This window comes from Pinus tabuliformis, chromosome 5_2 (assembly GCF_031772625.1).
Source record: "Pinus tabuliformis cultivar Carrire ecotype Pingquan chromosome 5_2, CPIR1, whole genome shotgun sequence".
NCBI classification, from domain to species: Eukaryota; Viridiplantae; Streptophyta; class Pinopsida; order Pinales; family Pinaceae; genus Pinus; species Pinus tabuliformis.
In genome coordinates this window covers 569,369,193-569,396,087 of record NC_142306.1, presented here as the reverse complement: position 1 = coordinate 569,396,087, position 26,895 = coordinate 569,369,193, and the positions used below count along the sequence as shown (strand labels likewise).

General features: G+C 39.5%; 1 protein-coding gene across 1 annotated transcript in view; it reads right to left on the bottom strand.

The window, feature by feature from the left end:
• Positions 1–26,895, bottom strand: part of LOC149160234 (uncharacterized) — a 192,106-nt gene that overhangs the window by 96,367 nt on the left and 68,844 nt on the right. Inside the window, exons 6-10 of the mRNA XM_089434550.1 lie at positions 25,904–25,997; positions 25,518–25,825; positions 24,351–25,291; positions 24,100–24,211; positions 23,753–23,841 (exon numbers count right to left, since the gene is read on the bottom strand). Of these exons, the coding sequence (XP_089290676.1) occupies positions 23,753–23,841; positions 24,100–24,211; positions 24,351–25,291; positions 25,518–25,825; positions 25,904–25,997 (1,544 nt within the window). The remainder of the gene's footprint in view (positions 1–23,752; positions 23,842–24,099; positions 24,212–24,350; positions 25,292–25,517; positions 25,826–25,903; positions 25,998–26,895) is intronic.

The following is a 26,895-nucleotide window of genomic DNA, read 5'->3' as shown; positions in this document are numbered from 1 at the left end:
GGTTCTTGAGCGTGATTTTATTCAACGCCCTGTAATCTATACACATCCACCAAGTCCCATCCTTTTTTCACACAATGATGATGGGTGACCCACATGGTGATGTACTTGGTCCAGTGACACCATGTTCCAGCAGTTGCTGCAATTGTTTCTTCAACTCACTTACTTCTATAATAGACTGCCTGTACAGCACAATATTTGGCAATGGAAAATCTAACAATAGGTAGATCTCATGTTCCACTTCTCTTAGGTGGTAACCCTTTGGGATCTCAGAACACATCCCTGTATGCCTTTAACAACTCCTCCAATTGTTGTTTATGTTTCTTAATAAACCCCTCCAGGGTGCCTTGCCTCTTATTGACTCTTCTTCAGATTGACTTTCTCTTAAAAACAATAAAACATACTTTTTGTTGGAACTGATCAATTTCTTGGCTTGGTTGGCGCTTACCAGTGAAATTTTCATCTTGCCTTTGTGCGAGTTGATGATAAACAATTTTCCATCCTTGACGAGTCGATATTGATTGGCTCTCCTCATGAATATTGCATCTCGCATGTACATGTATGGACTCCCAAACACGACTCCACATACATCAAGGGGAGCCACATCTAGATCTACTTTAGTAAAATCAGCACTGATAGCAAATCTAATTTTACACTGTTTTGTTACCTTCAGCGGTGCATCCTCATTTACCCATCCCATTGGATATGGATTTGGATGATCATGAACTTCCACCCCAACTTCTTGACTAGCTCCACTATAATGAGATTCGCATGCGATCCTGAGTCAAATAGAGCGTCAATCTTTGTCTTCTTGACCTATATCTTTATATGGAAGAGTTTCGTCATTTCTTTCTACTCCTGTTGTTTAAGGCTATTTAGATTCACCTCCTTTCATACTGACGTACAGACGATCTTCTCATCCACGTTCGAGCTGCTTTCAACTTGGTTGCTTGAATTCATGGCCATGAGATTTTTCTTCTTATTATCTTTCTTCTTATTCTTCGGGTTTAGCTTTGGATGCAACTTCCAACATTTTTCCTCTGTATGACCATCGATGTTGTAATGGTTGCAGTGATCGCTCAAATCTTTGCACTGGTGTGTTGTCGTTATCGTCTTGTCTTTCCCCCCTTTTGCTTCTTCTTCCCCTCCTTAGAAGCTTCTTGTTGCTCAATCTGCTTCGATCCACTTGATTTCGCTTTTTTCAGGCCTATGTTCTCCAAGTATTGTGCTTGTATACAAGCCTCATCCATCGATTTGGGCTTGAACAACATCACTTGCTCGCATAGATGGCAGTGCAGACCGCCCAAATACTTGAGGAGTACATCTAGGTTCTTTGGAGAGACACCCAACACTATAGCCATCTTTATGAATTTTGTGGTGTACTCCTACACGCTTTGGCTCGGCGTTTTCCTGAAGTAATGCCACCGAATCCACTAGTCCTTCACGTACTCAATGGGATAAAATTGTGACTTAATGAGGGTTTTAAAATCTTCCCACTTAGGCACTGGAGGTTCTCCCTCTAACCTCAGGGTTTCCGTGTGGCTCTTCCACCAAGTCAGTGCATGGCCCTCCAATTTAGGCCGCAGAAATGAGATTTTTTGTCCTTCCTCAATCTGATAGACCCTGAAATAAACTTCCTGTTGTTGCAACCAATGTTTCAGCTTCAGAGCGTCGATCTCGCCGTGGTATGGCTTGATATCAACTTTTCCTTCCATTTTATACAAGGACTAATTCATGGCACTCAAACCAGGTTGATCTTTTTCAGATTCTTTCTTCGACTAGTCTCTGTTTCTCCCTGATCTTCTGATCCCAGTTCAGATTTGTCCTCTGCATTCGAATCCCCATCTTCTCCAAATATCCCCAACTTGTTGTTCAACGCCGCCATGAGGAGGCTTACATTACAATTGATATCTGCGACTTTTTGTTCCAGCCACGTAAACCTCACCTCACGAGGATAGTTTACAAATTCGTCGGCCATGATTAGGGTTTTACGTCGAACAATTTTCAGCCCCGCCAGTCTAGATCCCTGCAATCTCCACAAAATACCCAAAGAAACTTGCTCTTATACAAATGATCCGTATACTGCCATGGATATTCTACTGGTCAATTCGTCACAACAGATATGATAATAATATAATAAATTCTAAATTTTTATACTATTACAGTTTTATCAAAACTTCTAGATCTCTAATTAGTGCATGCATGCAAATGGAAATTATGCATAAAAGTAGAAAACAACAAAATAAGCTCACACACACACATAAGACACAAGATATGCTCTAGGAAACACTTTTAGGAGAAAACCCAACTGGAAGGTGAGGTCGCTTCTCTCTCTTTCTCTATCTGGAAATATGGCTGCAAATACAAAGAAGTAATGCCTATGGCTCGTGGGCTGCTACAGTGCATAGATCCTTTCTATGTGCTCTACCTCCTATCTCTCCCGGCTATCTTTGCTCAACTATGGAACAAAATGCTCTCGAAAGAATGGAATGCCTCTTCCTCCTAGAAGCTCGGTTATAACACAACCCAAAAGCCTACTAGTAGTTAAGTTTGACTACATCAACTCTTAACTAGAGTTACAATATCGACTCTTCTAGAGTCTTTTACATCAAAAACATGTGGCTAGCCCCTTTTCCAAGAATAATGGGGGCTGACGCGGCATCCTCCCAACTATAGTTGTTAAAACAAGAAGGTCAACTTCTAAGTGGCATAACCTTTGCATACTGACTCTGATTGACGCCCTTCTTGCGTCGTGGAAAGATCTTTGTGTGTAGAGAACAACATGAAAGGTGTGGCGCTAACGCTGGAAAGTTTTACCCCCAAAAACGTCGTTTGATGCCTCAAAACGCTCCCGAAAGGTTTCAGACCCCGTTTCACCAAACTGGATCCCACTGGTAAAAGCGATCCCATGAGTTGATTCCTCCACTTTTCCCACTCCAAATACATCGTGATGGATGACAAACAATATAATGATCCAATCTGGATAAGTCAGTTGTATCAATGCGAGGGGGGCACTACATTATGTCATATTCATAGTTGATTATCACAAGATCTTCATGAAGACCAAGGATGGGATCTTTAGTCGTTTTGAGGAGTTCAAGGTCCAAGTGGAGAATCAAACAGAGAAGAGGATCAAGGTTTCGAGCTCGAATAATGGGGGTGAGTACACCTCCAATGACTTCAAGTATATCTTCAAGGAAGCAGGGATCAAGAGGGAGATGACAATCTCGTACAACACTCAACACAATTGGGTTGCATAAAGAAAGAATCAATCCATCATCCTTTCTTCCTAGGAAATGATACATGACTAGGATCTATCTATATTTTGTGGGCAGAGGTGTGTAACACTATAGTATATGTGTAGCACAGGAGTCCTCACAAGATATTAGGGGATAAGAATCCAAAGGAGTGTTAAAAATAAGGGTACCAAGGAGGTGTTTCCTAGTGCATTAGCCTTTTTGCCTAGGAAAACACTTTAATTACCTTTTTGGCAGGTGACTTTATGGGTTATATTAAAGTCATGGTGAAAAAGTTACTTTATGTGGTACTTGTACTAGGTACTTTATATTAATGTCACTTTATGGGAAAAAAGTACTAAAGTACTTTCTAATATTAAAGTCACTTGATATTTTAAAGTTGACTTTATATGGAGACAACATACAAGGTACAAAATAAAGTTATAAAGTGACTAGGAGTCATTAATGAGGGTGACCACATTAAAAGGGAGTCAAGTGAGGGAATGATCTCCACCATTGATTTCATGGGCTAAGATCTAATCTCAATCCTTGATCGAAAGGGTTAGGATTCTCCTATCTAATGAGAAACAAAAAGGGAGAAAAGGTAAGAGAAGCTCATTCAATTTTCAAATGGGCATTTGGAGAAGAGAGGGAGCAAGGAGAAGAGGAGAAATATAGCAAAAGGAGAAGAATTTACAACAAGAAAAATAGAAGCTACAATAGACTCGAGTTCCTAGGAGGCAAAGTTTAAGCCCAAGGAGGGAGCACAAAAATCGAGGAAGCTAGGGCAATTTAGCACACAGTTTGAGGTAGAAACTACAGTCTGGTTGAAGGTTTTTCGTGGCAAAGAAAAGCTACAAGTTGCACGCATTTCTAGATGCAATCTGCACAAATTTTGATGCCACTCTAGCAACAGTCAACGTGTTTTTTGAGACAATGGTAGGGAGAGTATACACGGAAATCAAGGATAAGACAACTTGTTGACTAAACTGAGTGTCTAGGCAGTCAGGGTATGTATTAAGGCCTGAATTTCTTGTAAGATAAAAGCAACCAGAAGTTCGAGTTTCTATGCTTTGAAGGCTAAACAAGAAGCGTAGTCTGTGGTTCAAAAGTCAAGCTGAAAGTGAACTTACAATGGCACTCTTCCCAAGAGAGAGATAAGTACATTTTATTGTTAATATCTTTGTAATAATTTCCATGAGAAGCTAAAATATTAAATCCTCCTTAGAATTGCTTTGCCCCATTCCAGGGTTTTTTTAGGGTCAGTGTTGACCAAAAATCATTGTGTAAATGGTGTATTAAATTTTCTGTGTGCTTTTCATTCTTTTCTTATCAACTCGAAAGAAAAATGAAAAGTGTAAGGTAGTCTTGATGTTTCAAATTAATTAACATTATAAATTTCACATTAGCTAACAATTTGGGGCTGAGGGCATAAAACAATATGCAGAACACTTAAAACTGGGAGAGCTACAGATTTCATAAAATTTCTAAAAGGACGTTTCACTAAGGTGAGGCTAGAGATAGGACACATGAGAATCTTTGGTTGCCCAAATTTCATCTATGTTCTTGTGGAGAAGAGGACGAAGTTGCAGCCCTCGGAAGAAAGGTGCATATTGGTGGGCTATAGTGAGACTTCAAAGGAAAACAAGATCTTCATTATGACAAGAAAGAAGGAAACAGTGAGCAGGGATGTGAAGTTCGAGGAGGACCTAGTATCCAAGAAGTCTCATGAGCCACTTCCAATGATAGAGGACGAGCAACAACAGGCTTTGATGGATGACAAACATTCCTCAACTACTTCCAATTCAAGGAGTCAGACTTCAATTCGGGAGTCATCAACAACACCTCCTACCAGATTTGTCAAGAGACCTCAATGGTTTGAATAGACGTTGAAAATTAAGGGATGCTCAGAAGCATATGGAGGCTCCAAGGAGCATATTTAGGGTTGGCAACCCTCCGAGGAAGTTTCCAAACTACATGGCACTTATGTGTAACATTATTGATTCGAAGCCTTTCAATTTCAAGAGGTAGAAGACAAGTAGGTTTGACAGGATGCCACGATGGAGAAGTTTAACTCCATTATAAGGAATGATGTATGGGATATAGTGCCAAGATTGAAGGGCAAGTCAGCGATGAGTTCTAGGCATTGTTTTAAGATCCGGCCGACTCGGAACAGAGTCGGCCGAGTTTGTCCGAGCCGAAAAAAATTCAACCCGGCAAAAAATTCGGTTCAGTCGGCCGAGTTATGACTGAACCAGCCGAGTCAGTCATAACTCGGCCGACTCGACCGAGTAGCTCACAGTGGCCAGTGAACCATAAAAACACGCCTTTTTTTATTTTTTTAAGTTTTTCTAAGTGTGGGGGACTCCAAAGGGGTTTATGAATTAGTTTGCTGGTCTTTGGGGTCCATTCCCCTCTCCCAAACCCTAGTATTTGATCATATTGCCCTACTAAGGCTATGCTATTCATGGTAATGTTTAAGTAAAAATGACATTCTCCTTAATCTTCATTTTCATCCTTTTACATAAAATTTTAACATTACCATGAATGACTCAGGATGTTTGAGAGTGGTTCCGACCTCATTGGATTTCATATGGAGAAAGTAGAATTTTAGATTTCATTCAAAATCCAGCAGACTTATCGGGTTTTCAGGATTTCAAGATTGGGGGATTGCAATGTTTCCATTGAATTTTGTCATGTATTACGGTATGGAACTCGTACTTAATGAAGAGCACCAATCCCTCTATGTACCTTGATGTTAGTGACATTGGTTGTCGAACTCCTCCGGGATTTGCTCCCAAACCAGGAGCTCCCTCCTAAGTCGCTCCCGCTCCCGAGTAACACTGAGCCAAATGATGTTGGCAACTCTAGCAGTAGCAAGTAGTACTGGTCACAAACTTTTGTTGTAGAGGCCATTTCTAGCCTCCTTGGTTATGTGCTTTTGTTTTGATCTCTATATCATCATCGTGTATGTATTGGACAGTGCACTGGGTGCCATTTTAATATAATGGATATATTCATGAGCCTACTTTGATCATATGTTGTCTTCTATCTATATTCTAATGCTGTGTTTTTGGAAACATGAATGAAAATCTTTAAAATTATGTGTTTTTATAAAAAATAAATATTTAATGTATTTTTTACAACGACCGAGTCATTGAAATCGAGCCGGCCGAGTCGATACCAAGTCAGAGTCGGAGTCGGAGTTGGAGTCGACCCTCGGTCGAGTCGGAGTCCGAGTCAAAGTTTTAAAACATTGGTTCCAAGTGGGTCTTCAAGATCAAGCATGTTGCAGATGGAGAGAGTTCTCCCAAAAAGAGGGAGTGAACTATGAGGAGACATGTACTTCAGTCGCCAAATCGACGTCCAAGAGAGTTGTCTTATCTATTGCTTCAGTGATAAAGTGGAGGATATATTAGATGGAGGTGAAGACAACATTCCTCAATGGAGTGATTAAGGAGGGGCTGTATATAGAGCTACCTCAAGGCATTGAGGTAAATGGGAGCAATGTTTTAAGATTCGACCGACTCGAAACCAACTCGGTGGAGTTGGTCTGAGCCATAGCCTCCCTGATTCAACTCGGCCAATGAATCGATTCGGTCAATCGGGTTAATACCGAGCCAGCCGAGTTTTAGCCGAGTTGTCTAACAACTCGGCTGGCTCGACCGAGTCCGAGCCTACTCAGCCGGGTTGGAAAACAACGGCCCGTGAACCCAAAAACATCGTTTTTTTTTTCTTTTTTCTTTTGGGGGACTCCAAACAAGTTTATATTTTGTATATTGTGTATTTGGGGTCCATTCCCCTCTCCTAAACCATATTTAACCCACCCAACCCCTCTCATTTCCTCACAACCATCTCATGCATTTGAGTGAGAATTTCAATGAGTTCGTGAGGAGTTGTTGAGTTTGTTTTCGGAGCACCAGTGAGGAGTCTTGGGCAAGCATTGTAGCTGGAGTGAGGAACTTCTTGGGCAGCCATTTGGAGCAACATTGAGGAGTTGGTTTCTTGGAGCAACCTTGAGGAGGCAGTTTGTGCCTGGAGATATTTTTTTTTCACTTGTAAAAATCTGTTTTTGCTTATTAAATTTTATGTGCAAATCTGGAAATTGAAAAGTGTTTTTTGTGAAAGAAATGAACATTGAATCAATGCTATTCTTTTTGTTTTCATTGTCAAATTTTTTGCTTTCATTTTCAAGTCAAAAAATGGCACCTAGAGTGAAAGATGTTGCTTGGGCATATGTTGAAATGGTTGATAGTCAAATGCATTGCAAATTTTGCCATGTCCTGGGGACATTAATAGGCAGAAACGACACTTGGCAAGGATTAGAGGCCAGATTACTCCATGTACCTCACCAGAAATTGGGGAGATTAGAAGGATTTGTTAGCCAACTTTGAGAAGTTTAAAGAAGATAAGGCTAGGCAAAAAGAGTTAGAGGCTGAAATTGGGAGGAAGAGGAATATACAAAAAATGCTGGCTACCAACCCCCATTTTGATTTTAAGGGTTCTTCCACTATCCCGTGTACTGATGCATCCAACCCCTTCCGATATGTTCCTCCCTCTTTTGAGTCTATTCAAGAAAAGGGTAAGGGTAAAATGAAAAAGGGTGACATGAATATCAAAAGTTATTTCACTGTCACACCCTCCTCTCCATCAGATGCACATGGTCCTCAAGCTAGTAGAAGTCATATGCAGCCCACTTTAGATGACCATTGGAAGAAAGAACTGAGGGACACTGCTTGTGATTACATATGTAGATGGTGGTATGATGTTGATATCCCCTTCAATGCTTCATGTTCACTATATTATGAGCCTATGTTTGATGCCATACATGCTCCTGGAAAAGGCTTCAAAGGCCCTACTATGCATGAGATAAGGGGGTATCGTTTGCAGAAAGAAATTGCCTCCATTAATGAGTATTTAACAAATTTCAAAGACTCATGGGCAAGAACAAGATGTACCATCATGTCAGATGGATGGACTGATCAAAGAAACCATACCATCATAAACTTTCTTATCTTTTGTCCATAGGGAACCATGTTTCTAAAATCAGTTGATGCATCTGACAAGGTAAAAGATGGACAATTGTTGTTTGAGTTATTGGATGAGGTTGTTGAGGAGGTGGGGGTGGCTAATGTTGTTCAATTCATCACAGATAATGCCTCTAACTATGTTCTTGTTGATAAACTGTTAGAGGAAAAACACAGAACCATCTTTTGGACCCCATGTGTTGCACATTGCATAGACCTCATGCTTGAGGATATTGGCAAATTAGATTGGGTCAAAAACACTGTAGATCATGCCAAAAGCATAACAAAATTTATCTACAATCATTCATGGATTTTGAACCTGATGAGGAAAATTATTAGGCCTGCCATCACTAGATATGCTACTCGTTTTTTGACATTGCAATCTATGCTTTCACAATATAGAAACTTGCAAAAGATTCTTTCCAATGAAGAATGGAATCAAAGCCAGTGGTCTCACAAACTGGAAAGCAAAGAATTGAAAAAGAAAGTTAATGAAGAAATATTTTGGAGAAATTCAGCAAAGATTGTGAAGCTTGCTGAGCCACTGGTTAAGGGGTTGCAGTTGGTGGATGGGGAAAGATTGGCTATGGGCTTCATTTATGAGGCTATGGATCAAGCAAAAGAGCAAATAAAGAGGGCATACAAGGATAAAGTGGCTAAGTATGGGCCCATTTGGGCAATCATTGATGAAAGATGGAACAATCAACTCCATCGCCCTATACATGCAGATGGGTATTTTTTGAGCCCATGGTATCATTATAAAGTTAAGGCGATAGGAGCTTTGAAGGGGGAAGTTAGAGATGGATTGATTGACTGCATTGATCACATGATCCCATTGGAGTGTGATCAGATGGAGATACACCAACAGGTCACAACCTTCAACAATGCCTCAGGTACCTTTGGGAAGAACCTAGCAAAGATTTCAATGGAAGCAGATGAGCCAGGTCAACAAAAATTTCAATTTTCAAATTCTTAATACTTATTTTGTTAAATCGTTTATAATTTGAAGTTGGATATCATTTGTAATTTTGTTGAGCTAACTCATTACGCTCATATGTTTTTTGCAACACAATGGTGGAAGGCTTTTGGTAGCCATTGTCCTGAATTGCAGAAGTTTGCAATTTGTATTTTGAGTCAAACTTGCAGTGCTTCTAGGTGTGAGTGCAATTGGTCTGTCTTTGAGAGGATTCACACAAAGAAGAGAAATCGTTTGAATCAAAAACGGTTAAATGATCTAGTCTATGTCCAATACAACCTCCGGCTCAAACGCAACCAATTGCTAAACAAAAGACCTGATTCAGATCCCATTGTGTTGGAAGACATTGATCCAACATCAGATTGGGTAGTGGAGAGTCATCCAACAGAGTTTGCTTCTAATGAGGATATTGATTATGAATTACAGACGATAGCATCACTCAAACATAATGTTCAGTTGAATGTAGATCCTAATCCCCTTGTACCAGCCTCAACCTCAGAGCCAACAAGTCCTCCAGTTGTAAGCGCTTCTTCTGCTCAACCACGACAAAAGCGCATATCTCGTCTATCTCAGCTTGCAACTGTTGCACAGCCTGCTAGTGCTACGACATCTGCAGTTGCAGTTGGAGATGATGAGGAGGAGGAGCCATGGGGCCCCCTGTCTGACTCTAATCCGGAGATTGATCCAGATGATCTTGGCTCCTCTAGAAGTAGTCAGCGGTACTGGTCACAGTTTACTTTGGAGGCCATTTCTAGCCTCCTTGGTTATGTGTTTTTGTTTTGATCTCTATATCATCATCATGTATGTATTGGACAGTGCATTGGGTGCCATTTTGATATAATGGATATATTCATGAGCCTACTTTGATCATATGTTGTCTTTTATCTATATTCTGATGTTGTGTGTTTGGAAACATGAATCAAAATCTTCAAAATTATGTTTTTTTCATAATAATAAAAAAATATTTAATGTACTTTTTACAATAACCGAGTCATTGAAATCAAGCCGACCGAGTTGATACCGAGTCAGAGTCGAAGTCGGAGTTTTAAAACATTGCATGGGAGGGATTCTCATATAATCAAGAAGGCCTTATATGGACTCGAGCAGGCACTTAGGCTGAAGTACTCCAAGATTGATGGGTATCTACTAAGCAAGGGTTTCACCAAGAGTGAGATGGATCCCAAGTTGTATTTTACATTTGTTGGAGATGATCCACTCATCTCGATGCTATACATAGATGATTTGTTTCTCACAAGTGCAAATTGCAAAGAGGTTCATAGCAAGGTGCAAGGCAGATCTGGCTACAAAGTTACAGATGAAGGGCATTAGCTTGATGCATTACTTCTTGAGGTTAGAGGTATGGCAAAGGCCATGTGAGATCTTCCTTGGTCAGGGGAAGTATGCAATAGAGATCCTGAGGAGATTCAAGATGGAGGATTGTAGACCTATGGCTACACCTACGATCACTAACATGAAGGAGGTCTTCACTTCAGATTCAAACTTGGAAGATCCCACACTATACAAACAATAGATAGGGTCCCTGATGTATTTGATCAACACAAGGCCAAATATCTATTTGCCTGCGAACACCTTGAGCCGAGTTTACAATGGAGTCGAGGCAAGTGCATTGGTAGCAGTGAAGCATGTGCTGACGTACCTAAAAGGTATAGTGGAATATGATCTGAGGTATTTTGTGCAGCATAGTACATACCCATTAAAAAAGGAGCATTCAGTTATAAATGTGCATTGAACTTTAGACTATGACAATCTTGTATCCATAATATTCAAAAACCAGAACCGGTGACTAGACTAGTCCACCTCTCAAACCGGTTTTTGAACTAGAACCGAAAAACATGATTGTTCAAATATCAATGAACCGGTCTTTAAAAAAATACATTAAATAATTAATTTTTAATGAAAAAACCATTTTTAAGATTTAAAACCATGATTTCGAATCATTAGAGACAAAATATAAAAAGTTTTGACATAGAAATAGGGCAAAATGTGTTTCTTTTGTACTAACCAACTTACAACACTTTTTAGTGGCCTGGAAGTCAACTAAACCAGAGCGAAAAACAAAATAAAATATGAGAAGCGGACTTCACACCAAGCATAACAATTTCACAAAAAGCTTCCATGGGAAGATCAAAATTAATCAAACAGAACATGACCAAGTGTCCTCAATTAATAAACCTGGGCCAAATTTATCCCAAACAAATTTCAGCAGTTGTAAAGCTAATTGCACCAAGGAAAACATGTTGCTCAATCCAAATGAGCACCTTTCCTATCTTTGAAAAATAAGATATCATAAAAGTAAGTAGGCTTATGGGAAAAACAAAAGAAAATTTATAACAAATGGGCAAAAGAAAAACAGTTGACCACAAATCTAGTTCCAGTAAGCAGAGATCTGTATAGGATTCAACAGAAACAGAAATATGCAAGAGACAAATCAACGACCGAGTACTGATGGAATAGATGAACTCAGCGATTCAGCAAAGACATATTTTATTATTTATAAATAGATAAATGATGATACAATTTGTGGGAGGCCCCTGGCTTTATATCGCCTTGGGTGCCTCTTGGTGAATGGGCATGATCTTTGATCATGCCCTTTGCTAACTATTAATTACAATTATCTAATTTTTATATAGTATTGCCTTCCTCCCAAAAAATGCTTTGTCCTCAAATCATATGTAACGACAAATGTTGTTGACGAAATGCTTCAATCTCCCAAGAAGCTTCTTCTTCTAGTAAGTCCTTCCACTTGATCAAGTATTCCTTGATAACGCGAGATCGGAGCTTCTTTTCCCTAGTGGATATGATACCTTTTGGTTCTAAAATGACCCTTCCTTCATCGTCTAAGGATGGAAGCGTTGTTTGTGTTGATTCATGGTTGCCCCAGTGCCCTTTTAAGGCAAGATACATGGAAGACGTTGTGAACACAACTTTTATCCAGAAGGCTTAAACTATATGCAACATGGCTGATCTTTTTGTTGATCTGGTATGGTCCACAGAACTTTGGTGCCAACTTATTTTTTCCTTTTTGTTTCAAGGACAACTGTTTGTATGGTTGGAGCTTGACAAATACCCATTCTCCAACTTCGAATTCTCTCTCGGTTTTGTTTCGGTCAGCTTGTTGCTTCATACGATTTCTTGCATTATTTAAATTTTCTTTTAGGGTTTGGACGATTTTTTGAGTTTCTTCTAGTTGGTTTTTAATAGTTGGTAGATTTGTCTGGACAGTAGCTAGATCCTTCCATTTCAGAGGTTCGTACCCATACAAAGCTTGGAATGGAGTCATTTTTGCTGACGTATGATAAGTAGAATTATACCACCATTCAGCGAGATGCAACCATTGAACCCACTTATTTTGTTTTTCTTTAGTGTAACAACGTAGGTAGGCTTCCAAACATTTATTAGGAACCTCTGTTTGTCCATGTGTTTGAGGGCGGTAACCAGAACTCATATTTAGGTAGCTCCCTATATGGTTGAACAATTCCTTCCAGAAATTTCCCTTAAATTTGGCATCTCTATCACTCACAATGACTTTCGGAAAACCATGTACTTTCTAAATATTTTTGCAAAATATCTCAGCAATTTGTTTTGTTGAGTCTAATTTCTTCATTGCAAGAAAGTGAGCATATTTGGTGAGTCTATCGACTACTACAAAAATCTTATCCTTGCCATCGGATACAAGCAACCCCTCAATAAATTCCATTGGTATTTCTTCCCATTTCTAATTTAGAATGTTTAAATTCATAGTGACCTTCGTGTGTTCGAAACACAGTTTTTGGTATGTCTTCCAACCTGATTCTGATTTGGTAATAGCCTGACCTTAAGTCCAATTTTGAGAAGTATTTTGCACCATGTAGTTCATCCAACATTTCATCGACAAAGGGAATTGGGAATTTGTTTTTAATTGTTATTTTGTTTAATCCTCTATAATCAATGCATAGGCTGAACGATCCATCCTTCTTCCTTACCAATACAATTGCAGCAACATATAGAGTCTTACTTTCTGAGATGATCCCACATTTTAAAAGGTCTTGGATTAATCCCTCAATTTCAGTCTTTTGGTGATGCGGATATCGATACAGTTTGATGTTGACAAGATCTGATCCTACTTAGACTTCTATTGTATGCTCGATTTCCCTGTTAGGAGGCATTTTCATGGGCAGGTCTTGGAATACTTTTTCGTGCTTTTGAAGTAGCTCTTGTACTTCTAATGACTCTTTGTTGATCACTTTTGCAGATTACATTTATAATTGGTGACATTGGACTACATAGGCTAGTGCTCCTTTTCGAATCATTTTCATCATCTGGGATGATGACACGATTTGATTTTATGGTGCTTGCAATCCGTATAACTTGTACCTCTGCCCTTCCCATTAAGAGCTTATAAACTGCTTTTGATGGTTGGCATAGTAAGTGCCTAAGTTTTGTAGCCATTGGATACCTGAGACTACATCTACTCCTAATGGTACAGTGTAGAACGAAGATTCCAAATTAAAGTCTTGAATTTGCAATTTAACCTTATGGCATTTCCCTACCTTTTCAATCTTCTTACCATCGGCTACCATCACCTTCATATTGGGCATGGAAAATGTGAAAATGTTGAGTCTCTTTGCCATGGTTGAGTCTAAAAAATTGTGGGTGTTATCGATGTCGATGAGAACCATTAATTTGTTCTTCTTGATATGTCCTAATTTTAAAGTCTGGGGTTGTGATATACCTATCATAGCCGATAATGACACTTGCGGAATGCTTTCGTCATCTAGTTCTGGAGAGAATTCTGGGGCATCTTCTATTCCTTCTATGTCTGATTCATCATTGTTTGAATCATTAGTTGCTTCACAGTTATATAGGTTCTTTGTCTCTTTTCCTTTAGCACACCTATGTTTAGGGTCCCACTTTTTGCCACAACGTTTGCACTTGCCCTCTTTCATCCTTTGCATTTCCACATTAGATTTTTCTCCTTCACGAAGATGTGGTGGAACATATTTTGTATTATCCATATTCACAGACTGGGGAAATCTTCGTCTCGAATATACTTTTTTCGGCTTTGACCACAATATCTTTTCAAATTTCTTTTCAGCAACTTTTTCTTTTTGTCTTGCTACTTCTATCGACGTAATGTCATGAAGCTCAAGTTCTACTCATAGATGGGTTTTAAGTCCAGAGATGTACGATTGGATTAGACAAGATTCTAATAACCCAGGTACTCATGTTGCTAAGGTCTCCCATTCTCAAGTGTATTCATCCACATCTCCTTTTTGTCACAATCTGATGAGTGTTGAAAAGAACTCTTCTTCCTTGACACCTTGGAACTTTTTAAAGAACACATCCTTAAATTTTCTCCAACTGATAGCAAGTGTCGTCTTCTTCCACCACATATACCAATTATATGCTTCGCCTTCCATTTTCATTTAAGCGTGCCTAATCTTTTCGTCATCATTGTCAATATCATAAATCTCGAAATATTTTTTTGCTTTGTTGAGCCACGCAACGCCGCATTTTTCGTTACCATCGAACTTACGTAGCTCGATTTTTGCTCTTCGTTGATACATCACTAATGGTGGCCTGAAAAAAGGGTATTAATTGGTGAATGGATTCCAAATTTGCTTATTTTGAAAATTCGCGTTACTATTTTCTTGATGGTGCGTGAGAGAATTTTTTAGAGACTTGGTTTTTCCATGAGAAACTATTGAATTTGTTGAATCTAGTGAATTGTGTTGTTGATCACCTTCATCATTCTGGAATATTTGTTCGGGTGTAATATTCATCCTGTCACAAATAGCGATTAGTATTGTCATTGTCTGATTATAATCCATTTTGGATTCGATATGGTTCTGCCCGAGCTGTCTTTCTATCCGATTTGTTGTATCCTGAAGCTTCTTGATATCGTCGGAATGTCCAGTAACCTTAGTCTTGAAATCGACTAAATTTTGGTTAAAATCATCGAAATGGCTAGTAATCCCATTCTTAAGATCAATCCATTTTTAGCTGAAATCGACCATTGTCATCGACGACATTGAACGGGTTTGTGGGGGTGTATATTTGTCTACCAGTTTAAGCTTTCTTCCTTAAATTTGAACTAATTTTTTTAAATAATTAAATTTAATTATATATTGAAATTATTTTTATAACATATAATTGTTATTTTTTTAAATGATTATAATAATAATAAAATAATTAGGAATTATAATGTGGGTGAATTACTTAGGCGTATAATGAAAAAGGCACAACAATGGGAAACGACGTCAGCGTATAATGAACGGGCACGAATCAAACAACGTGACGAAAGTCAATGGACAACTGGACGGCAGAGTGGGCAGCACGATCGACGGTCGAGGAAGACAGGGTGTCGAATATGCGGAGTGCAATGACAGGTGTGGGAAACTGAGGCAAGATACCGAACGTCGATTTTGACGGTCAGCAAAAAGTGTGGCAGAGATATGTCGCAACAAGTTTAGCGGAAAACGCAAGCACGGTGAGGGGCACGATTGAGGAGGGAGAGAACAAAGTGCGGAAAGGATTTGTGGGACAATGGTTGTGGATGGCAGTTGAACACAAAAAATATGGATCGAAAGTGAAGAGAGGTTTGGATAGGGAGGAACGCAGTGAAACGAGGAGGTAGCGATCAGTAGGGACAGTAGCAGGAGAAAACCATGATCTGTGCAACACTAAACCGAGGAGCAACCCTGCTTTGATACCAAATGGAATAGATGAACTCAGCAATTCCGCAAAGGCATTTTATTATTAATAAATAGATAGATGATGATTGATCCTAGTCCGGGGGTGACAAAGGACCCTTCCAAGACCTTTTACTTTTGTGATGTGTTAAATTGCATTTTTAAAAGAACATAAATGAATACATCCGCATGCTGTAAAGAAGAGGAACATGACAATCATCAGCACATGAAAACATAAGACATTGATAACAAAGTTTGTCCAGGAGGGACTATGTCTCCGGGCCCCATTGTCAAGATGGTGTAGGCCACTGCGTTAAGTGTTGTCAATAGTGATGATGTACATAAGAGGTGATGTGGCTATCATACAAGGAAAATTCCCTCACGCAGGAGTGGCTCCAAGAGATGTTCCGCTACAAGAACTCTATATAAAAAAAAGGACTCCTAACAATATGACATAAACTCATGCCTAATGAGCATCCTGCCAACATGGCATAAAAGGGATCTCAATGCAAACATACATGGCAACAACATGAGTATCCCATCAACATAACAATAAAGGATCTCAAATAAAACATGACGAATCATGACAACAAGTACATCACACAAATGATTTTGCATCACATCAAGCAGGAATCATGAAATCAAGTAAGAAACAGGATCCCACATCAAACAGGGATCTATGCAGCACAATGCATAGTAAAAAGAAGTACATGAACACACCGCATATACCTCACATCCAGGGGCCATCTGAAGAAGCGAATGTCAAACTGCTGAAGTTGGTTATACCATCAATCTCGCGGCGTCGAATCTCATGGAATGACTGCTCGCATGCTGAATAATGACACCTGCACTCCACTTAGAAAAGTGGCCGAAAAATGAAATGAGCAAATGGAAAATTTGAACACACCATCAGAATTGTGGCATTGAATACTACAAAATCAACTGTCAAATTTCTGAATTCTAAGAAAGTGAAAATCTGGGCTCAAGGAATCTTTTAGATTCCCCCTAGATTCCTCAAAGATTCCCTCCTCTGAGTCCTCTGCAAATCTGTTGCTCAAATAAGGAAACTGACTGCGCCACCGGGTTTGTGTCGTTGAGAGGTGTAAGATCAACATAGAATTTGTCCAATTTGGACATTGCCAAAATTTCATCCTCCTCGAAATTTTGCTCAATCATGGTTCCACCTGCATAAAAAAAATTAATTAAAAAAAATATTGCCTCGAATTCCATGCCCGCTCCTGGTTCCTCCATGCCTCGAACTACATGCGCACTCCACTTCCTAGGTGCACTGATGAACTGGGTTTAAATATGCAAAGGTAGGCGGAGTTTACAAAAACTCTGTTAGGCAAGTTGGTTGAAGATCCATTTATTATGGAGGAGGTCGGGCGATCAAACCCTGCCTCCTCCTTTTTTTACATAACAAACTTTTAAATTAAAAAAAAGTTGGGTTGGGCCCGCCTTGGGTGGCCCGCCCACCTTACCTGTCGCCGGCTCCAACGGGTCCATACCCCTTCACGTGGCGTTGTTTGTTTTAATGGGGGTTGGTTCCGTGCCCCAAGGGTCGGCCCACAACCCAATCTTCTGCGTGGATTAATGGCAGTTCCGTGGTGTGGGGAGAGGGGCCGAGGGTAGTGGCTCACCCCTCCCTAATATTACATAATGTTTTTTATTAATTATTATTATTATTATTAAAACAATATGGTTGTTTTCAAAAATCCGGATTTTAGGTCGAAGAAGACATTTTAACAAGACGACAATTTCGCCCGAAATCTGGCCGGAGTTGGCCAGATTCCATCCACCGCAAAAAGTTCAAATTGTGTCTCCATTAACTTGCCCAGTCAGCAAAAGTCAACCAAAACTTTGATTGCCTCTATCTTCCTCATCCAGACTCGAATTGACGAACCGTTCGCACCATCATAATCACGACGACGAGATCTTTAATATGAACGTGGATTGAGCATAATACAAACACTTTGATTTTTGAGCTTTCATAAGCCCTCTTTGTCCTGTGTGTGTCTCTAAAGCCCCCTGGATCAATCCTCCCCACTGAGGAGCTTTTGGTCCTCCAAAAGCATGAAAAATAATATGCAACTTCTTGTACCTTGTCCGCATCACAAGCGTTTTGAAAGGTCTCGCTTCCATCTCCCTCACCCTTGTTCTACCAGAGCCTTAAGCAATGGGCTGACACCTACAATCTCTGCAACCTGTAGTACATTGTTGCAAATTACATGCTTGACTTTCATGACCAACTAATGATCCAAGCATCCCACACTTGCCATGAGTTTAAAACACATATTCGGTGGTCAAGTTTACATCAAGATGGACGCAATACCCCAGCTACGAAAACAGGGCCAACTTATCATTGTTGCTTCAACAAGTGATGGAAAACACATCATCACTGCAAAACATGATTTACAAAGATAAGGCCAAACACTATTGTTTCTTGGACGAGTGATGGAACACGACATCACTTTCACATTTTATCATGCAACTCAAAATAAGACCAGACATCATTCTTGTTGAACAAGTGATGGAAAACACATCATCACTTTTACATCTTAAAATTCAACAAATGATTTACAAAAGCACGACCATGAAACACTAGCATATCTAGAAACCATTTTTCACTTGTCAATGTGAATGGGTCATCTCTCTATGGTGGTGTTGCTTGTCGAACAATCATTTCATCTCATTCATGTATCGACGCATTGTCTTTAAGGCGCTGCTTTGGATGGAGCCTCCAACAAGTGGCTCTTTGATGGCCATTTCTGTCGCAATGACTGCAATACATCTTCTTCCTCCAGATTTGCTTAACCTATTTCTTTACATGTTGTTGAGAGGGTCTTTCACGCCTCATCCTTTTGTGTGTTTCCATTCTTTTCCAACACTTGGAAAATGTAAGGTTATGTAATCCACAACAGGTACATGGTTTTCGATGCCATGTTTTACGTTCATCACTAAAAACATGATTATAATCGAAATGAACATTCGAATGTCGAGAGTGGTTATACATTTCCTTGCCATCTTTGGTGTAAGTATGGCAATGAGAGCTTGCCTCAGCTCTTTCCTTGCGATGGCCACTACCATGGGATGACGGGGATGTGTTCCCATCATTCTCTTTCCTCGACGGCTTCAACGATGTCTCAGAAGCATCTGACACCTTTGAGCATTCTCCTTCGGTGTATCTCAAACCTACAAGTTGAGGTCTCTGCACAACCTCCAATGGTTGAGTTATGCCTTGGTTATTAACACCAAGTTCTTTTTCCTCCTCGTGCCTCGTCCTGGTAAGGAGCCTCATGTTTGTCCCTGTAATTGGGATCTCCAAATCTCCAACAAAAATCATACTATGTGAAGACGAAACCGAAAGGAAATCAACATCTTTTACCTCCTCTGTCGATTTGGAAAGAACTGATGAGGGCTTCTCATCATCTGTTGCTGGTGATTCGCTTGTTGTCTCGGCGCATTCCCCAACTTCTTTTCTCACATACCCAAGTCCTGTCTGACGGGGTAATTCTTCCACTTTGATGGGGTTGACAATGCCTTGGCCATTAATGCCCAAGCCTTTCCCTTCATACCCCATTTTCTTCAATAGTTTGGAGCCAATTCCTATGGTATGATTTTCAAAAACAACGAAATCATCATCAAGACACGTACATGAATTCAGAGAGTTACATTTTACCTCACATTGGTCACGCTGCAGCTTTTCCAAGGCCTCGTCCTTATCTTGCAGCTGTCATAGCAAACTATGTTTCTCCTCTCTCTTCATGTAGACGCATCTTCAATTCAGTGTTCTCTGTTTGAAGATTTTGGTTGTTGTGCTTCAATTCTTCCAGGGCCTCTTCCGTGATTTGCAATTAAAGCTGCAACCACTCCTTTTCCTTTGTCTCTCTTTGTAGAATTTCATACATTATTTCCACCCTTTTGGAAATTTTGAGCATGGTCTTGTACATCACTTTTTCATCCTCTGTCGTGGCACATTCCATTGTTCACGCTGCAATTCACATCGACGCAAAGACTGCTCTGATACCACTTGATCCAGGTCCGGGTGTGACAAAGGACCCTTCCAAGACCTTTTAATTTCGTGATGTGTTAAATTGCATTTTTAAAAGAACATAAATGAATACATCTGCATGCTATAAAGAAGAGGAACATGACAATCATCAGCACATGAAAACATAGGAAGTTGATAACGGATTCGTCCAAGAGGGACTACGTCTCTGGGCCCAGTGTCAAGATGGTGTAGGCCGCTGCATTAAGTGCTATCAATAGTGATGATGTACATAAGAGGTGATGTTGCTATCATACAAGGAAAATGCCCTCATGCAGGAGTGGCTCCAAGAGATGTTCCGCTACAGTAACTTTCAATCAAAAAAAATGACTCCTATCAGTATGACATAAACTCATGCCTGATGAGCATCCCGCCAACATGGCAGAAAAGGAATCTCAATGCAAACATACATGGCGACAACATGAATATCCCATCAACATAACAACAAAGGGATCTCAAATAAAACATGATGAATCATGACAACAAGTACATCACACAGATGATTCCGCATCACATCAAACAGGAATCATGAAATCAAGTAAGAAACAAGATCCCACATCAAACATCAAACAGAGATCTGTGCAACACAATGCATAGTAAAAAGAAGTACATGAACACACCACATATACCTCACATCCAAGGGCCATCTGAAGAAGCAGATGTCAAACTATTGAAGCTGGTTGTACCATCAATCTCGCGAAGTCGAACCACATGGAATGACTACTCGCATGCTGAAGGCTGACACCTGCACTCCACTTAGAAAAGTCGCTGAAAAATGAAATGAGCAAATAGAAAATCTGAACACACCATCAGATTTGTGGCGTCGAATACTGCAAAATCGACTGTCAAATTTTTGAATTCTGAGAAAGTGAAAATCTGGGGCTCAAGGAATCTTTTAGATTTCTCAAAGATTCCCTTATCCAAGTCCTTTGCAAATCTGTTGCTCAAATCAGGAAACTGATTGCGTCATCGGGTTTGTGTCGCCGAAAGGTGTAAGATCAACATAAAATTTGTCCAATTTGGACATTGCAAAAATTTCACCCTCTTGGAAATTTTGCTCAGTCATGGTTCCCCCTGCATAAAAAAATAAATTAAAAAAAATATTGCCTCAAATTCCATGCCCACTCCTGGTTCCTCCATGCCTCGAACTATGTGCGCACTCCACTTCCTGGGTGCACTAATGAACTGGGTTTAAATATGCAAAGGTAGGCGGAGTTTACAAAAACTCCGTTAAGCGGGTTGGTTGAAGATCCATTTATTATGGAGAAGGTCGGGCAGTCAAACCCCGCCTCCTTTTTTTACATAACAAACTTTTAAATTAAAAAAAATGTTGGGTTAGGCCTGCCTTAGGCGACCCGCCCACCTTACTTGTCGCCGGCTCCAACGGGTCCATACCCCTTCACGTGGCGTTGTTTGTTTTAATGGGGGTTGGTTCTGTGCCCCAAGGGTCGGCCCACCACCCAATCTCCTACGTGGAGTAATGGCAGTTTCGTAGTGTGGGGGGAGGGGTCGGGGGTAGTGGCCCGCCCCTCCCTAATATTACATAATGTTTTTTAATAAAAAAATTTATTATTATTAAAACAATATGGTTGTTTTCCAAAATCCAGATTTTAGGCCAAATGAGACATTTTAACAAGGCGACAATTTTGCCCGGAATCTGGCCAGAGTTGGCCGGATTCCGTCCACCGGAAAAAGTCCAAATTGTGTCTCCATTAACCTACCCAATCAGCAAAAGTCAACCAAAACTTTGACTGCCTCTATCTTCCTCATCCGGACTCGGATTGACGAACCGTTCACACCACCACAATTATGACAACGAGATCTTTAATATGAACCTGGTTCAAGCATAATCAAAACACTTTGATTTTTGAACTTTCACAAGCCCTCTTTGTCTTGTGTGTGTCTCTAGAGCCACCTAGATCAATGATACAATTTGTGGGAGGCCCCTGGCTTTATACTACCTTGAGTGCCTCTTGGAGAATGGGCATGATCTTTGATCATGCCCTTTGCCTAATAACTATTAATTACAAATAACTAATTTTTGTATAACAACTAATATTCCCTGTTTTTTTAATTCAGTGGAGGTATATTTCTAATTTAAGATATACAATTCTTTCTATACCCATTTGGCATTTAGCTATCCTCTGCAATATTTGTAATTACCACAATCACATAACATAGAAACACAGATCTCTGACCAGCAACCTTATAAACATGGATTGTTAACAGCATAGATCTTTTGACCTCCACAAATAAAGAAATCAACCCAACTATATGCAACCAGTCAAACTAGAAATACGAAGACTTTCGAGCAACAAAATTTCAGCAATTGCTAAATGAATAATGGAAGCAATTGAGTGTTTGTTATAGAAATTTTGCTTCAGAAATAATTACAGATGAATAACCACACAGGATATATAAAACAGGTTAACAACAGAGAGAATCCAACAATTCTCCGGAGGTGCATTACAAATTCAACATCCAACTTCAAGGTTATAACAAAGAAAAACGTAAACACTGCAAGTAGAAAATGACACTATGCATTCGACAAAATTTCTGTCCAATAACATGCACTGGTAATGAACTGGCGGGTTTATGACAAAACCAACTGGTTTTTCCATAAACCGGCCTGTCCCCTCATAAGCCAGCCAGTTAATGACCAGTTTGATGAAAACCATAGGCCTGCAAGGGGATGAACCAGGTTTATTGGCTGGTTTGACTGGTTACTGGTTCAACCCGGCCAGTTTTGAATACTATGTTTGGAACTCAACCTGGAAAGCTACTTCAAGAAGATTCTTCTGGTCAAAGATTATTAGTGCCACTGCAGCAAATAAATCTGCTTAATATTTGAATTTCTGTTCGATTAAAGTATCCTGCTAAAATTATTGTCTTATAGTTAGTTTTGCATAATATTTGTGATCATACAATAGGCCCCAGTTTTACGACATCAATATGCCAATAACCACATTGAGGCATCCCTTTGACTAGCTAGTAACAATATAGCTGAAAAAGAAGCACGAAACGGCAATTCCAATGCATACTAAATAGTAGACATATGGGGTTTAAGGATATGACAATGCAGAAAAAAAGGTTGATGTCTTCACAGTTCCTTGGATTCAATTTGGATTTTAACAGAAAGTGCGCAATGCCCCGTGACAACAATATTAACTTAGAAAGAGTACCCTGAGAAAAAAGAAAATCATTAAAAGAGATGCTAGAGCTGGCAGGCATGAGATGACTAAAGTATCCTGCTAAAATTATTGTCTTATAGTTAGTTTTGCATAATATTTGTGATCATACAATAGGCCCCAGTTTTACGACATCAATATGCCAATAACCACATTGAGGCATCCCTTTGACTAGCTAGTAACAATATAGCTGAAAAAGAAGCACGAAACGGCAATTCCAATGCATACTAAATAGTAGACATATGGGGTTTAAGGATATGACAATGCAGAAAAAAAGGTTGATGTCTTCACAGTTCCTTGGATTCAATTTGGATTTTAACAGAAAGTGCGCAATGCCCCGTGACAACAATATTAACTTAGAAAGAGTACCCTGAGAAAAAAGAAAATCATTAAAAGAGATGCTAGAGCTGGCAGGCATGAGATGACTAACCATACTGTGCTTCTTCTCTACTAACTTCGACACATTCATGTACACATGTAAACAACAGAGTTTAAACCATGATAAAATATGCATTCAATAAAATGAGAAGAATGGCAATTGAACTTAACCAAAAAGGTAACATTGATGCTTGTGAAATTCTCACCAACCTTTTTGGCATTCCTTTTGCGAAATGCTACTGGAGATTCTTCAATTTGCTGCCCTAATGCAGAACCAGGAACATCGTTCACAGGATGTTCTAAACCAACATGTTTAAACATATTAGCTGTCACTGTGCATTTAGTAAAAACTATTGTAAAATAAAAATGAAGGAAAAAACAGTGGTCCCCTTAAAGAAAGAGCAACCTTATACAAATTCATTGTTCATTCACATTTTCTCCCAGAGTTGAAAACTGCAACCTTCATTAAGACAGCCTGATTCAAAATTGACTGATTTCAAGCAAAAGGAATTATTTGACTCTAATAAGGATCGTCACTAAATATGAACAAAGCCTACCTGATCCAACTGCATTGCAATTAGTTGGTCCACTACTGCTCACTGGAGTGCTCTTTTCAGGGATAAAGACAGTTTCATTTGAGAAGTCTACATCGCCTCTCACCATTTCGACCTGGCAATAAGCATTGCACTAAGTCAGATTTTCTTAGTAACTCCTTCCTGGACCATTCATAATGTTGTTTCATGACACATACTAACAATAAAGTGAGAAGCCTATACCACAAAATCAACAGTAACACAGATATACTTGCCTTGTTATCCTCCCCAGATTGTTTGGAAGGGGATCTAAAATTCATCAAAACCAAGGCTGTGACATCATTGACACCTTCCTTGCTGTTAAATTCAGCAAGGTCTGGTGATTGAGAAGCACAGCCAAAACTCAATCTTCTCACCCCACTGCTCCGCCCTTGCTTTGAAGGGTTTGAAGTGGAATCTTTGAGTGCCTCTTCATCCTTATCTCCTGAGGCTGGTTTACATGCATCTACAGATTTACCCTTAACCCCACTTCTGCGCTTCTTACTTGACCCAAGAGCAGCCGAAAGTCTTGCAGGTGGAGTTGGGGAAATTGATGGACTGACTGATGTCGTTTGCTTCTGATGATTTTTTTCAGGTGGCATTCTATCAGACCCTGTGAATCCCATTGGCGAGTGACTCAGCTTCCATTCAGTTTTTTCCTTGGGTTCCTCTTCATCTCTATTTATGTGGGTTGGTTTACCTGCATCTTCAGATGCACCTTTATCCCCATTGCTTCCCTTCCTCCTTGACCTGAGAGCATCTGAAATTCTTGAAGGTGGAGTCGGAGACATTAATGGACTGCCAGTTTTTGTTAGCATCTGAGGTGGAGTTCTATCAGAACCAGCAAATCCTTTTGGCAACTGCCCAAGCTGCAATAGAGTTCCTAGTTCAACTACGCTTAAGGACTGTGAATTGATAGTGTTACTTGACTCAGTCTGGGATTGTTGCAAGGTATTCAATGTGTCAAACTGTGAATCTTTTGCATATGGATTTCCTATCTCATAATTCCCAAGTCCAGATCTAGAGAATGGCCCCTTATGTATGTTCTCCGAATCTGCTTTCATATACTCATTTAATAACCTCTCCAGAGCACTTCCTGTGGAATTGTCAAAAGATGACAACAAATTCTTGGGGGGCATGTTGACTGTTTCTTCAGTTTCAAATGTTGAAATGATTCCTGCATTTTTCAACAAAGGAAAAATGACTTAAATAACACAGGTGTAATTTTGTGTAGATAAAAAAGGAACCAGAGAATTACCTAGAGTACAAAAGTAGGAGGGAAAAAAATCTCTTCAATAACTATATGGGGCATCGTCAATTTCGATTGTTAAAGAAACAACACTTAATCAAACCTTTTCCTTGAAATAGATTTAGTTGGAGATCATGAACACAATGTGCCATACCATGCTGATCGTGAGTGTGCATAGCACTCTGTGAGTTGTCGTCCAACTGAGCATCCTTTTGGGATTGCAATTCATTAATAAGAGTCTCAGGAAGAGATTCTTTATTTCCTGACACTTTAAGCAATACACTGTTACTTATTTCTCTATTTCCAGGTTCAGTTATCAATTCACAAGCCTGTCCTTCAGAGCCAGTGAAAGTAGACACTGGGCATTCTTCCTCCTCAATCTCCATTTTTTCTTCATCTAATTCCATAAATTTTTCGGTGTTCCCAAGCAGCTTCACATCATATTTCCTCGGCATTGTTTTCCTGGCAACCAAGGGAAGCATATTAAACAGGCTACACATCCAATGCTATCGCTCAAGTACCAAGATGGCATCCACACACCTGCCTGTCCCTTGTCGTCTGACACGTGTCTTAAAAGATTGGCTACAAACGGGTGATTTTTCTCCCCTCCATTTTCTCAATATTTTTTCTGCAGCTGTAATCAAAAATTCCATACTAAGCCACTTTTCAAATTAGTTACTAATAGGGTAAATAAAGCTATACTATAGTAGAATAGTAGATACTAGATACAAAACTCAAAAGTCTAACTCAACATAAAATCATTTTATGCCAACACAATATGTTTACATTTACTCAAACTGAAAGTTATTGAATGTTGACAAGCCCAGCAAAGACCTTTTGACAAACATGATAAGTAGTGGATATTCAACATTGTTTATGTATTGAGATGGTTTGAAAAATCAAAAAATCCATGCGTCAAAATAGACAAATTTGTGCAACAAATTTATATTCACTCTAAAATGCCCAAAGCCCATAATCGCATTTTACAAAGACCAAGTCTTGCTCCATGGTTCTCTGAAGCCCACTCTGACAAACCTATATCTATTAATGCAAGTTGATATCATTTTTCTTATGAGAGAAAAGAAGTCAATGACGAGGGGAATCTTTATGGGGAAGTCGATGAAAAGGCTTGATCTATTTTTTTGTTTAGAATGTCTTCTCATCTCGGAACTGTCATCTTTGTTGATACAAGTTTATATGATCCTCTAAGTGATAAAAAAAATTGTTGCACTGAGAAAGGATCTGACCATCCTAAATCAATATTTTGTGGAATCTTTCGGTTACTTGATAACTAGGACAATTTGTTATCGTCAGTCTAGATTGTGCCAACATCATTATTCTTTTGAACATGAGTGAGTTTGTTGTTTCTGTTTTGAGTGATACAGATACGTAGACTGATTGGGATGTTTACTCTTGTGGTTTGGACGTCGATAAGGAGTACCGGTGATTTGATTTTCTCTTATGTGTTTGGCAATTTCCTGATTTACTCTAGGTGTCGATGTTGAGTTGGTTACTGAATCATCACCAGGAAT